The following is a 13,681-nucleotide window of genomic DNA, read 5'->3' on the forward strand; positions in this document are numbered from 1 at the left end:
AAAGCAGAAACTAACACACCATTGTAAAGCAATTATACTCCAATAAAGATGTTAAAAAAAATAAAATAAATAAATAAAATAAAATAAGTAAGCTACAAGGATATGTTGTACAGCACAGGAAATGTAGCCAATATATAATAACTACAAATGGAGTATAATCTATAAAAATTTTAAATCACTGTGTTGTACACCCAAAACTGATATAACATTGTAAATCAACTATACCTCAATAAAAAAGTGTGAAAAAATGTGTGACTTAGACTCAATTAAATACTACACATCATATGGACTGCTGTGATGGTTTAAAGTGAGATGATGTAAGTAAAATACAAGACATTGCTTCTGTCTTCCACCCCTTCACAAGTTTAATCTGCAAACAGGTGAAGGTAAATGAGGGGAGAGCATGTAAAAATCTGAAGTGGGGAATGTTTGCTTTTAGCTTCTTCACATCCTTGAATGTTTTCTTAGATACCTGTGCCTCAAAAGTAACTGATTCCTCAGAGGGAAAATTAAGTCAAAACCATAGCATTCTTGAAAGAAAGTGACTCACCAGGTCAGTAGCACTGGGGAGAAGGGGTGTATGAGGAAAAACACAAGAGAGGGAGGCAGGGGTCAGATTGGACCCCCAGAGCAGAAGTGATTCCAGGAGTGGGAATGGCACCTGTTCCAGAGAGAAGTGTGAGGTGAGCTTGGGAGAAGGGAGGGGAGGGGGGAGGGAGGGGGGAGAGGAAGAAGGCCTGAGGGCTGTGAGGGTGGGGAGGAGGGTTGGTCTGGGCTCCTGCCTGCTATGGGCCTGAACCTTGGGGAGCCTGGTGTGAGACCCAGTGGACAAGGAAGACCTTCCATCCAGCCCACCACTTAAAAAAATGGGAGAAGAGAGTTTAAAGCAAAGTGACTGGAGACAGGGCATACATCCACTTTCTGCATGGATGAAAAATTCAGACTAAAAGTAGCTTTGCCGTTTTCAGCAAAGGCAATTTTAGTGTCTTAATTATATTACTATTTTGGAGCAGCTTTTTTTAAATACTCTTCAATACTCTGTGAAAATCAGTCTTTTGTTAAAATGCTTTTAAAAAACATTAATTTAAAAACAAACAAACAACAAAATCCAAATAAGCCTAAAGTTCTCTTCAACACGGAGAGGCCTTTGCCCCCTTGTTAAATAGACCTAACCTATCCTTCTTGTGACCATCCAAATGCCCCTCCAAGGCCTTTGTGATTCTCATCCAGAAGTGCTCTCCACCTGCTCTGACCTCTCGGAATGTTTGCCTCTCCCTGGGGGCACAAGTCACTTATGACCTCACCTAAGTGAGTGTGTTTGCCTCACCAAGGACAGTGAGATCTTTAAAAGTTCTGAACCCCTCTCCCCACCTCCAACCACCCATGGGACCAGGTGTCACACAGCGAGCTGCAGGGTGAATTAATGTGGATGGCTACCTAGGAATGAAGTGTGATTTTAAGGGCTTCTTTCCAAAACTGAACCTGTTCTTAGAGGAATGTCACTGAAAAAAAATAATACTTCTGTTGGTGATATATTTCTTTTAAATATAATCTTTTATTCTTCTATTCTTCTAAATAATATGTTTTGGGTGGTGTATTTCTTTTATTGCTGTGAAATTAGTAAAATAATACTATTAAAATCTTCAGAGGTAACAGCCATCACCTCTCTGAGAAATGTCACCTTTACCTAATGTATTAGTTTCATATTGCTGCTGTAACAAATCACCACCAACTTAGTGGCATAAAACAATACAAATTGATTATCTGACACTTCTGTATGTTACAAGTCCAACCTTGGACTGTGCTGAAATCAAGGTGTTGGCAGAGCTGCATTCCCTTCAAGAAGCTCTAGGGATAAATCTATTTCCTTACCTTTTCTAGCTCCTAGAGGCCATTCACATTCCTTGTCTTGGGGCCACTCCCTCCATGGCCACTCTCACATCAGATCACTATGACCTCCTCTTCTGCTTCCCTTTTTCTAAGTTTAAGAACTGTGACTACATCAGATAATCCAGGATAATGTCCCTATCTTGAGGTCCTTAACTTAATCACTTCTGTGGAGTCCCTTTTGCCATGCAAGGTCACATATTCATGATTCTGGGGTGTAGGACATGAGCATCTTTAGAAGGCCGTTATTCTGCCTACCACACCTCCCGACGCCTTGCTGTGTGTGTGTGTGTGTGTGTGTGTGTGTGTGTGTGTGTGTGTGTGTGACCAGGGTAACTACATAGGGGCCTCAGTCCTTTGAGCTGTCAGGAGATTCTGCCTACCACACCTCCCGACGCCTTGCTCTGTGTGTGTGTGTGTGTGTGTGTGTGTGTGTGTGTGTGACCAGGGTAACTACATAGGGGCCTCAGTCCTTTGAGCTGTCAGGAGAATCTGTGACTTGAGGTGGGGAGTGGAATTTTTGCCCATTGCTTCTGACTGCCCAGGGCTGGGGCGAAGGAGGTTCAGATGTAGCATTGAGATATCTCTCAAAAACCTGTCATGCACTACTGAGTAACCCTTTTATAAAAGTTTTAAGAATGGGTTTAAAAGCCCTGGTTCCTGCTCCAGCTCCTGTCTTATTAGTATTCAAAATCAGGGGCAGTCCATGCTTAACCATAGCAGAAAAGATGGCACCCTGCAATCATTCTTCCATGATACAGAGGACAATGAATCTTAGGGTTAAGGGTGACCCATTTAAGAAATATATTTTTGCAGAGGAAGCTTTAGAGGAAGTCTTTTTAGCAGTTTGAATCAGAGTATTGAAGTTCCTCAATCCAGTTTCTAACAGCAGCAGCTTCTTTTACAGATGTAGAATAGGACTTTCCCCCCGCCCCCCTTCTTTATTACATCTAAACTGATAAAGTTCAGACCCTGGAGCCTATGTGGCAGTACACACAGTAGGTGTTTGAATAGCTGTTGATATCAATAATCCCCCCAATTACCCTTTATTTCTAGGCTATGAATACATAGAAAAAGATTGAGATTGGTAACACTGGCAATATCTATTAAGGTATAAAATGTACATATCATTCCCAGCATTTCCACTTCTTGGTATCATCCCAGAGAAACATCCGCATATGTGTGTAAGGATGTGCAGTACAGCATTGTCTGCAATGGTCACAGATTAGAGACAGCTTAAATGTCACTTGAGGAGTGGCAAAACAAATGTGGCACATCCATACTAAGTAACTTAAAAAAATTAGGTTAGATCCATATGTTCGAACAATGAATATGTTACACTGAAAAAAGCAAGCTCTGGAACAATGTGTATCAGTTTGATTCCTCTTGAAATTATATATTTTTAAAATATATATATGTAACATAGAAATTTTCAGAAGTATAAGCACTAAACTGGAAACAATTTTTATTCTGGAAGGGGACTGGAATGAGCTTGGAGTAGGGGTGGGAGGTTGGTAAAGATGGATTTCTACTTTCATCTATATTGTGTGGATTTTTTTTGCAATAAAACATTTGTGTTATCAAAATGTAAAAGGTATTTTAAATTAAAAAAAGAGAAACTGTGGGCTTCCCTGGTGGCGTAGTGGTTGGGAGTCCGCCTGCCAATGCAGAGGACACGGGTTCGTGCCCCGGTCCGGGAAGATCCCACATGCCGCGGAGCAGCTGGGCCCGTGAGCCATGGCCGCTGAGCCTGCGCGTCCGGAGCCTGTGCTCCGCAGCGGGAGAGGCCACAACAGTGAGAGGCCCGCGTACTGCCAAAAAAAAAAAGAGGAACTGAAATAATCTAACTTTTTAAGCTGTCAAAACTGATGATCAAATCTGTTAGATCATATTGATATTTTATAAAACAGTTAAGACTGAAAGTTCAAAAGTATTTTTCCTATTTTGTTGAAAGAGTGTGTGTGTATGTATATGTACTGTATATATTTATATTTACTACATACACCTAAATATATGTATATGGATACTACATCTATCTACTATATCTATCTATACACACTATATACATCTGCATATACTGCATATATCTATATATGCTGGTAATAAAATGCATAAATGCTGCTTTGGTTTAATCATAGATAAATATCTCATTCTTCATCATTGTTCTTATTACTTATAATGGCAAAAATAGCTCCTATATGATTATGATTAATCTGGTAACTGAATACAGTTTGCCTTTAAAATAATTCAATTAATTTTAGTAAATTAACAATGTTTTCTGACATAGTTGCAAAATTAAGAAAAAATGAAACGCTGACTTGCAAAATTAAGAAAAAATGAAACGCTGGTTTATAATACGTAGTATCCCTTTAAACGAAACTCTTCCAAGTGTGAAGAATGCATTAAGGTTTTATCAAGTGAATGCTCTTTGTGTAGAAAAACTGATCTAAATCGTGATTTAAACTTTAGAACCACTACAATCTTTCCATTTGGGCACAACTTCTTGGAAACTGACAGAGTAGAGGGGTTATTTCAGACCTCTGGGGATATCCCAGGAAACAAAATCTCCTCTAAAGGAATTGTGCAAGATTGACACCAACAGGGATTCCTTTCCAGACTGCGTGAGACTGTAGATTGGGTGTTTAGTTCCACTGAGAAAAGGAGAAGCCACCAGGCTTTTTATTTACCCAGGGAACCCGTCTGGAAGATCTTCAATGTCTGTGCGTGCGCCGATGTCTCCGGGGGTGATCAAATCCTCCTCCTCACCCCGCAGAGAGGAGACTGTATGCAGACCCGCAATCATGCACCTGCCAGTTAACAGATAAGCCCTCCACATGCGGAGGCACTCGCCCAGCTGTGTCGGATGCTCAGAGCCGGCCCTCCCCCTCCCCCACCCCTGTGGAGCAAAGGGCGGTCATTTTCTGCTCCTCCCAGAGTCAGAAGTGTGCACACGCCTTCCATCACAATTAACTTAAGACTGGGAAACAACACAAACTCACCCACAACATGCTCAAAATCAATGCCATCAATACCCAGAAGGAGGATACCAAAAAGGCAAAACAAAACAAACCTATTCAAAGGGTAAACACTCAAAGCAACAGGGCTGGAGTCAGACACACTACAAGGTCAACAAATCCAAGACAAGTTCAAGTGCGGGCATTTTATAAACTGAAGAGCTGCCCAGTATCCCAGGGGTCAGAAACGCAAATGCCTTCAGGTGCCAGCTAATGGAAAGGTCTATAAGATAATAGAGGGTGGGCCTGTCAGGAGCTGGACTGCAGGTGCCCCAGGTAAAGGCATTCACATTCAATTCTTAAAAATTTCAATTCCTGCTCTGTGATTCCTAAACAGAGTCTACCATCAAACAGAGAAGGAAACAGAGTTAAATATGGGTGTAGGGTGGATAAAACTGAATGAAAGTCAAAGTCAGAAATGTTGCCAAGGAGTCCACAGGGCATGAAAGGCAGGGCAGTGATCCTAGCTGTCATTATTTGAAAGGGTAGTGACCACACGGTTTATATCTTCAAAGGTAATAGCAAAACAAAAGTTAAAAGAAACGGCTTACTAAGCTCGAATATGAGGGATTCAGATTAGTCACATAGATTCTTGACATAAGTAATTGAGCTGGATTATGAAAAGATTGCACACATTCCCTTGGAAAGCTCTAAATAAAGGGAGCCTCCAAAAACTATAGGTGTGACCTTATTGGAAGGCAAGGGGTGGACCGAATGACCTGCCAAGGTCCTGATTTAAATATGTCTGTATAGTCAACCCCTGGTTATCCAGCCCAAAGAAGAAGACAGTGATAAATCATCCTAAGCTGAAGATAATAAAGAGTTATTTTTGCCTTTGGAATGTATTTTGGTACTTAAATTAGAACGTGTCTTTCTGATGCTCTGAGAATTCACAATGCGTCAATAACAGCCACAAAGAAGGCCTGACCTGGAGCTGGGAGGCTGCCCAATTTCGCCATCCTGTCCTCCATGTAAATCTTCCTCTTTGCTGGCGGTGAGCAATATCATCTTTTAGAAGAACACCTGGCAGCCCAAGCTTTCTCAGACAGGGGCTGCCTGGCTCAGCCCTTTGCTGGGAGAAGAGACAAGGGCCTTTCTCTGATCTCTGGCTGATTCAGAATAAAGACCCGGGATGGTCTGGTTCTTGCTTCTAGAGGAGAACTCCAAAGTGCTACAGGCCCCACAGGAAGCAGCAAGCTAGACAAGGTTTAGACATCTACTCTAAACTGCCTACGAATGATGGTCTAGCTTCTCTGCCATAGAAGACACAAAAGCAAATTTCTTGAGTTCCTTGGAGGAGTAAGAGAAAATGGCTTCACTGAAAAGGAAGATGAAATGAACGCCCAGCACCAGGAAAGCAAGAAGCTGGATGCTCAGGGGATGCAGTAACAATCCCCTGCAGCTCAAAGGACGGGTGGGATGGAAATCTGAGCTTGCCACCCATCGTCCAAGATGAAAGGAGAACCTGCTCATCGTAGAAACTTGTGGGGGCCCAGGAGGAGGGAAAGATAGGAAGGAGGGAAGTTGCCTCACTGCTCTCTGTCCTCTGTCAGCTCTCAGTGCCTCTACCAGAGGGAGGCTGGTGTCATCTGGTAGGAGGCAGGGCCAACCAGAACATCTCAGAAGTGCATCACCGCTCCTTACCCAGAGACCCTGGCAGAGTGGCACAGGCTCCGGGAAGCAGGATTTGGCCAGGAAGGCTTCTCTTGGACTCAGAGAGTGACTGGACAGTCACAGAACTGAACACAGACAAGCTGCTTGGCTCCGACCCTACACAGGTCACCCCTGGCAATAAGGGTCATTACAACCATTCCTGTTTCCCCCTTTCTTTATCACACTCTGCTCTTTAGTTTTCCTTCCAAAGTCCCAGAACAGTGCTGTCTAATTTAAATGTGGCTATATAATTATTAAAATGAAATAAAATGAAAAATTCAGTTCCTTGGTCACAGTAGCCACATTTCAAGTGCTCAATAGCCACACGTGGCTAGTGGACACCATATTGGACAGAACCAACATAGAACTTCTACATCATCATAGAAAGTTCTATTTGTCAGCACACTAATCTAGACTTCCAGGAGATCTAGAATCTAGGAACTTCTACTCTTCATGGTGTACAAGAAAAGAATAAATGAAAGAAGAAATGCACTTACAAAGTATCTTTTCTATACATCATCAGCACTAATCCTCACCACTGCCCTGTGTGGTAGGCAGGGGTAGATTTCAACATGCCAGTTTTACAGATGAGGAAAGTGGAGGCTGTGTAGTTAAGTAACTTGCACAAGGCTCACAACTATTGGAGGACACAGGATTAAAACCAGGTTTTCCAATGCCAAAGTCAGTGGTTTCTACTATTACATGCAACTGCTACAAATAATGTTACTTGCCATTTACTTTGTTCAGTGCTGCCATAAACGCTCCAGCCTTCTAGAATGAGGTTGACAGGCCCCCATAGTGTATTTATTGATTGGCTGATTTTTGAAGTGATAACTAGACTTTGTACAATGTAGTTTAGCAGCTCTATAGTTAGGGAGCCACGGGGTTCAAATCCTGACTCATCCACTTACTATTTACTTGATAGAGGGCAAGTCACTCACCATCTCTGAATCCTAATTTCCTTTTCTTGTATATTTACTGCATAGTGTTGTCAGGAGGATTAAATAAGACAGTGCGTGGAAAGGCTTAGCACAGTGCCTGGCACATATTAGTGCTCCATAAATAAGGATTATCAATGGTGATTCGCAGAATTTACAATGCACTCACGTGCAACAGCGATTGAAGCTTCACAATAGGGAGGCATATTGCTATCTCCATTTTTGCAGATGATGCATCTCATCTGAATCTCGGTGCATAAGGGGCTGACTCAAGGTCATGCAACTAGAAAGCTGTAGATCTAAGGCATGAACTCAAGCTATGTGGACTCCAAATCTTTCCTTGATACACAATATTGCGTCTCAGGAGAGAAGGGACCAGGGGCGCCAAGGCATGGTTTAGAGGAAGTTTAACTATCCTTCTTCATCGCCAACCTCCCCCCTTCTCTGAAACAGGCAATTAATGTTTTCTTAGTCTTGTGTAAAATGCTGTGCAAAGGCAGCTTTGAGCATCCCCTTCTACCATAATTGTCACCCTTAAATCCCTCTTATATAGAGATTCCAGTGTCTCACTGGTAAGGAAGTAACATCTGCATAACTAAGGAGGCCAAAATATGAACAGAGTGCCTTGAAGCAGGGCATTCAAATCTTCTCCCTGGAGAGCCTGTGGATTAAGCACTTTTCTTCCAATCTACCCTCCATCCCAACTCACTGCTACAGCAAAAAGGCAAGGACACAGCCTACCAGAACCCAGCTGAGTCCAGCCAAGACCCAAGTGCATGAGAATGTGTGCTGTTGCAAGCCCCTGGGCTTTTGGAGCTATTTGTTATCTGGCCCTATTACAGCAAAGGCTGACTAATATATCTGTCAAACCCAGGGCGGGAGGCACTTACCCTGCCACGACGATCTCAAAGTCCCCGTCATGGTCCACATCAGTCACTGCCACTCCATAGTTGAGCTGGGTGGGGTTGCTGTCATAGTCAGGGGGCAGGACTGAGTTGGTGACTGCCGTGAACATGGGTTCAGCCCGCAGGGACCCCTCAGTCAGGGGCAGAAACCACAGCAGCAGCAGGAACAGAAACATCTGGAACATCTGAAACCAAAAGTTACAAATGTTAGGTGCAGCAATATCTTTCTTACCTGTTCCTGGAGGGCTTGGCAACCCCTAGGCTGCCACTTTTCCACAAGACCTGTCCTGACTATGCTCTTTAAAACTGCAACCTGTCCCCATCATGTCAGGTCCCCCTTATCCTGCTCTGCCTTTTCTTTTTCTACAGCACTTATCACTGTATAACATGCTGGATGACTTCCTCATTCATCATGTTTTGTTATTTAGTGTCTGTCTCCCTCAGCCAGAACATAAGCTCCACCAGGGCAAGGCTGTCTGTTTTGTTCATGTATGCATATGAAGCCAAGGACAGTGTCTGGCACAAAAGAGGCACTCAGTACATATTTAGGAAGGAAGGAAGGAAGGGAGGGAGGAAATGGTAGAGTATAAACACACGGGCATCTCCCATCCTCTGGGAGAAAGGCTGGGAGAATGAAGAAAACAACAGATCTTAGACAGTCCAGGGGAGGGTGAGACCCCCATGAGGGTCCATGTCTAGAACAATAGTAGAGGCAGTAAAGGATTATCCTTCTGTGGGACCTACCCCAGAGGCAGCCTGGAGGGAATCTGTGACTTGGAAGTTTCCCCTGCCAAGGTCCCTCCCTAGGGCAGCTGGCCATCGCCTCCAGACCAGGAAGCAGTCAGTTATGGAATGTATTTCAGCAGGATCTGGCGAGAGGCACATCATTCAGTTGGAGAAATTAAACCACTGTGTGTCTGTTTTATTATAAATTAATTATGTATAATCCATTGTATAATTCATTATTATATCTCTAACATAACTCAGGGTGTTACCAAACAGCCTGGAGCTGCGGGAGCTGGTGGCAGGCACGCAGGAGACAGATGAGAGTGGCCAAGGAGGTGGAAGAACTCCATCCTTTCCTGACGTGAGCCAGGGAGACACTGAGAATGCTACAGATGGCACCACCCCGAGTTGCTGCCCGCAGGCTTAGAATCAGAAATCTGAGAGTGTTCCAAAGACTCCCCTGGGACAAATCCCACAAGGTCTGCACAGGCAGTCCCGCAGGCAAGGCAGTGCCTTCCTGCCTACAGAGGGCGGCACACCTCTTTCTGATGGAACTTTTCCTGCTGGCTTGTCAGTGTGGCTGGCAGCCAAGAGCAAGGCTGAGTGAGGCTGATGTCTTAATGAAGAGAAGACCTGAAGACTGACTCCCCAGATGGAGACAGACATTCCTGCCAGCAAAGGAGCTTGCTCCAGTTCAGGACCCAGAGACCAAAATGAAGGGCCCAGGCACTGTCTACAGAGCCAAACATGATTCAGAAGCCTCCCTAATGCCTCGCTGGGGAGGCTGGAGAGAGACACAGGGGCAGGGCTCTAACTGCAGGGCAGAAACTAACCTCAGCGAGCCTTCCTGGGAAGAAAGTTCTTGTAGCGTGTTTAGAGGGCACATGCTGGGTGTTGCACTATCAGAATGAGGTCAGTCCCAATTACAGAGATGTCTGAACACAACAGCAACATCTACTGGGCTGTCTAGTCACTAAAGGCAAACACATCACTCCGAGAGTTCTGCAACTTGGCAAGAAGTTTGGTTGGATAAAGGAAACTCATAATTGGATTAATGAGCAGCTGGGGTGGGGTGGGGGAATGAGAAGCTAAAGAGTATTTAACAACCAGGATAGCCAAGCTGAAATGTAGCGTGGATCTGAAGGTCACAGGACTTTTCAAGGTATGAACTCTATTGTAGGGATGGCAGATGAGTTTCAACTTGACAGCCAAACTCACTGGCAGTGGCTTGAAAGAGTACTGTGATCAGCTTACAACATTTGCAATCAATGGGCATGAAGGAAAAATTGGTATTGGGCATGCCTTCTAGAAGCTATTAAGTACCTCCCAGGCACTACTACACTTGCAATTTGGGTCACTGCCACCGGGAAGGCAGGTCCTATTAGGGTAATATAAGCATCTGGTAGAAATTTTCTAACGAAGGCCACAAGGGGCAAGAACCGTGATCCAGCCTCTTGATTTTTACCTTTGTTTGAAAAGTAGAACTTTTAATTAAAGGAGACATCAGAAAGAAATAGCTACTCTGTGTTATCCATTTCCAGATAAATAACCTAAAGCAAGATTAAACAGAAATAATACACCTGTGGGCTGACCTCTGTTTTGCTTGGTGACCTTGAACAAGTCACAGCCTTTCTGGGTCCCAGCTTTATCCTCCAAAATGAGGGTCTGGGAGTAGATCTCTAAAGGTCCTTTCCGGCTCTAAAATTCTATGATGAATTAAAGGATTTTTTTTAGAAGCCGACCTTCGCCAGTTTTTCTTCCCAGTTCCTTCTATAAACTTCAGACCAACCTGTGTGGTTTTCCTTTCTGAGCATATTAAACATATTTTGAGCAAAACAGCTATTCAGCAGAGCTCTGTAGCAGTTCCCTTGCAGAGGCCAAGGCCAGACAGGACCCAGCCATCATTAATGTGGAACCGAATGCACTAGACACGAGCAGACCAGTGGACAACCTCCCCCAGGGCGGTGGGCTGAGACTGCAGCAAGGAGAACAGGTCCCTTATACTTCATTCTTCTGACATGCCAAAGGCTCCCAGGGCTGCTCAGCACCAATTGAAAGTTAGAGGGTCAGCCGAGGGCCTGCTGGGAAACAGTTGTGGTGGGAAACTTAGGAAAAGGCCTGGTAAATATCCACCCTCTAGCTCAGGGCTCAGATGAAGGAAATCACTGAAATGCCCCTCTACACTCTGGCTACTCAGTGGTCCCCAGACCAACAGCATCAGCATTAGCGAGGAGTTTGTTAGAAATGCAGAATCTTGGGCCCTACCCTAGACCTAATAAATCAGAATGTGCATTTTAACACGATTTCAGGTGATCTGAATGCACGTTAAAATTTGAGAAACATTGCTCGACCTTAGCTGTATGTTGGAATCACTTGGGGAGCTTTAAAAAATACCATTGTCTGAAAATGATTTCTTGGATATGACACCAAAAGTAGAGGCAACAGAAGAAAAAATAGATTAAATGGACTGCATCAAAATTTAAAACTTTTGGGCATCACAGGACACTATCAATAGAGTGAAAAGGCAACCCAGGTAATGGGAGAAAATATTTGCAAATCATATATCTGATAAGGGATTAATATCCAGAATATATAAAGAAGTTCTACAACTCAACAACAACAACAAAACAATCCAATTCAAAATGGGTAAAGGACTTGAATAAACATTTCTTCAAAGAAGATATACAATTGGTCAGTAAGTATATGAAAAGATGCTCAACATCACTAATCATTAGGGAAATGCAAATCAAACTCACAGTGAGATAATATTTCACACCCATTAGAATGGCTATAATCAAAAAACCAGGAAATAACAATTGTTGGTGAGGATGTGGAGAAATTGGGACCCTTATGCATTGCTGATGGGACTATAAAATGGTGCAGCTGCTGTGGAAAACTGCTGTGCAGCAGTTCCTCAAAAAATCCAAAAAACAATTACCATGTGACGCAGCAATTCCATTTCTGGGTATATACCCGAAAGAATTGAAAGAGGGGACTGGAACAGATATCTGTATACCCAAGTTCATAATTGCATTATTCACAGTGGCCACAAGCAACCCAAGTGTCCATCAATCCATATTTCCAAAGTGTGGCATGTACATACAATGGAATATGATATGCCTTAAAAAGGAAGGAAATTCTGACACATGCTACAACATGGATGAACCTAGAAGAAATTATGCTAAGTTAAATAAGCCAGTCATAAAAGACAAACACTGTATGATTCCACTTATACGAGGTACCTGGAGTAGTCAAATTCATAGAGGCAGAAAGAAGAGTGGTGGTTACCAGGGGCTGGGGGGACAGGGGAATGGGGAGTTAGTGTTTAATGGTTATGGAGTTTCAGTTTGGGAAGATGAAAAGTTCTGGAGATGGATGGTGGTGATGTTTGCACGACAATGTGAATGCATTTAATATCACTGAACTATACACTTATAAATGGTCAAAATGGTAAGTTTTATGTTATGTACATTTTACCATAATAAAACAATACTCATGCCCGGTCTCATCCCAAGATATTCTCACTCACTTGGCATAGGATGCAGCAGGGGCATCAGAATGTTAAAAGCTCTCTACATGATTCTAATATGTTGCAAAATTTGAGAATTTATACCAGGGCTCGTCAAACTTTAATATGTACACGAATCACCTGGTGGTCTTGTTAAAATGCAGGTTCTGATTCAGCTAGAGAAGATGGGGTATGGGTAGGAATTTGCAAGCCAAGATGCAGATGCATGCCAATGTGTTCCCCCGAACCATCGTGGTGCCCAGTACTAGGAGGCACTCAATTAACATTTGTTAAATGGATGAAGGAATATGTCCAAAGGATAATGTGAATCAGCAGAAATTGCTTGCAACTTGTCATACAGTTGTCTTAAAACCGTTCTTTCCCGAAAGCAATGCTTCTTAAACTGTAACGTGCTTACCCATCACCTGAGGGTCTTGGTAAAATGCAGATTCTGATTTGGAAGGTCTGGGGTGGGGCCTGAGATTCTGCATTCTAACAAGATTTCAGGGGGTGCCGAGGCTGCTGGTCCGCAGACTTCATTTGTAGTAGCAAGGCTCTAGACCAGTGATTCTAAACCCTACCTGTCCAATCGAATCACCTGGGGAGTTTTTAGAGCTATGCTGCTGCCCAGATCCTTCACCCCAGTTTCTGATTTAACTGGTCTGGGGTGGAGTTCGGGTGTATTTTTATTTTTTATTTTATTTTATTTTATTTTTGCGGTACACGGGCCTCTCACTGTTGTGGCCTCTCCCGTTGCGGAACACAGGCTCCGGACGCACAGGCTCAGCGGCCATGGCTCACGGGCCCAGCCGCTCTGCGGCATGTGGGATCTTCCCGGACCGGGGCACGAACCCGTGTCCCCTGCATTGGCAGGCGGACTCTCAACCACTGCGCCACCAGGGAAGCCCTCGGGTGTATTTTTAGAAGCTCCTCTGATGATGTTAATGGGTAGCCTGGGCTGAGAATCACTGCCCCAGACCCATAGTCCCCAGTTGGGAGTGTAAGCTACAATCTGATTCGAAGTGAAAAATGTTTCTGCTACCAGAATTC

At 43.7% G+C, this 13,681-nt stretch overlaps 1 protein-coding gene across 1 annotated transcript in view; it reads right to left on the reverse strand.

The window, feature by feature from the left end:
* The window catches only part of LOC114484605 (cartilage acidic protein 1-like), a 98,387-nt gene that overhangs the window by 72,556 nt on the left and 12,150 nt on the right, over positions 1–13,681 (reverse strand). Inside the window, exon 2 of the mRNA XM_028481939.2 lies at positions 8,383–8,582. Coding sequence (XP_028337740.1) covers positions 8,383–8,582 — 200 coding nt within the window. The remainder of the gene's footprint in view (positions 1–8,382; positions 8,583–13,681) is intronic.

This window comes from Physeter macrocephalus, chromosome 20 (assembly GCF_002837175.3).
Source record: "Physeter macrocephalus isolate SW-GA chromosome 20, ASM283717v5, whole genome shotgun sequence".
In the NCBI taxonomy this organism is placed as follows: Eukaryota; Metazoa; Chordata; class Mammalia; order Artiodactyla; family Physeteridae; genus Physeter; species Physeter macrocephalus.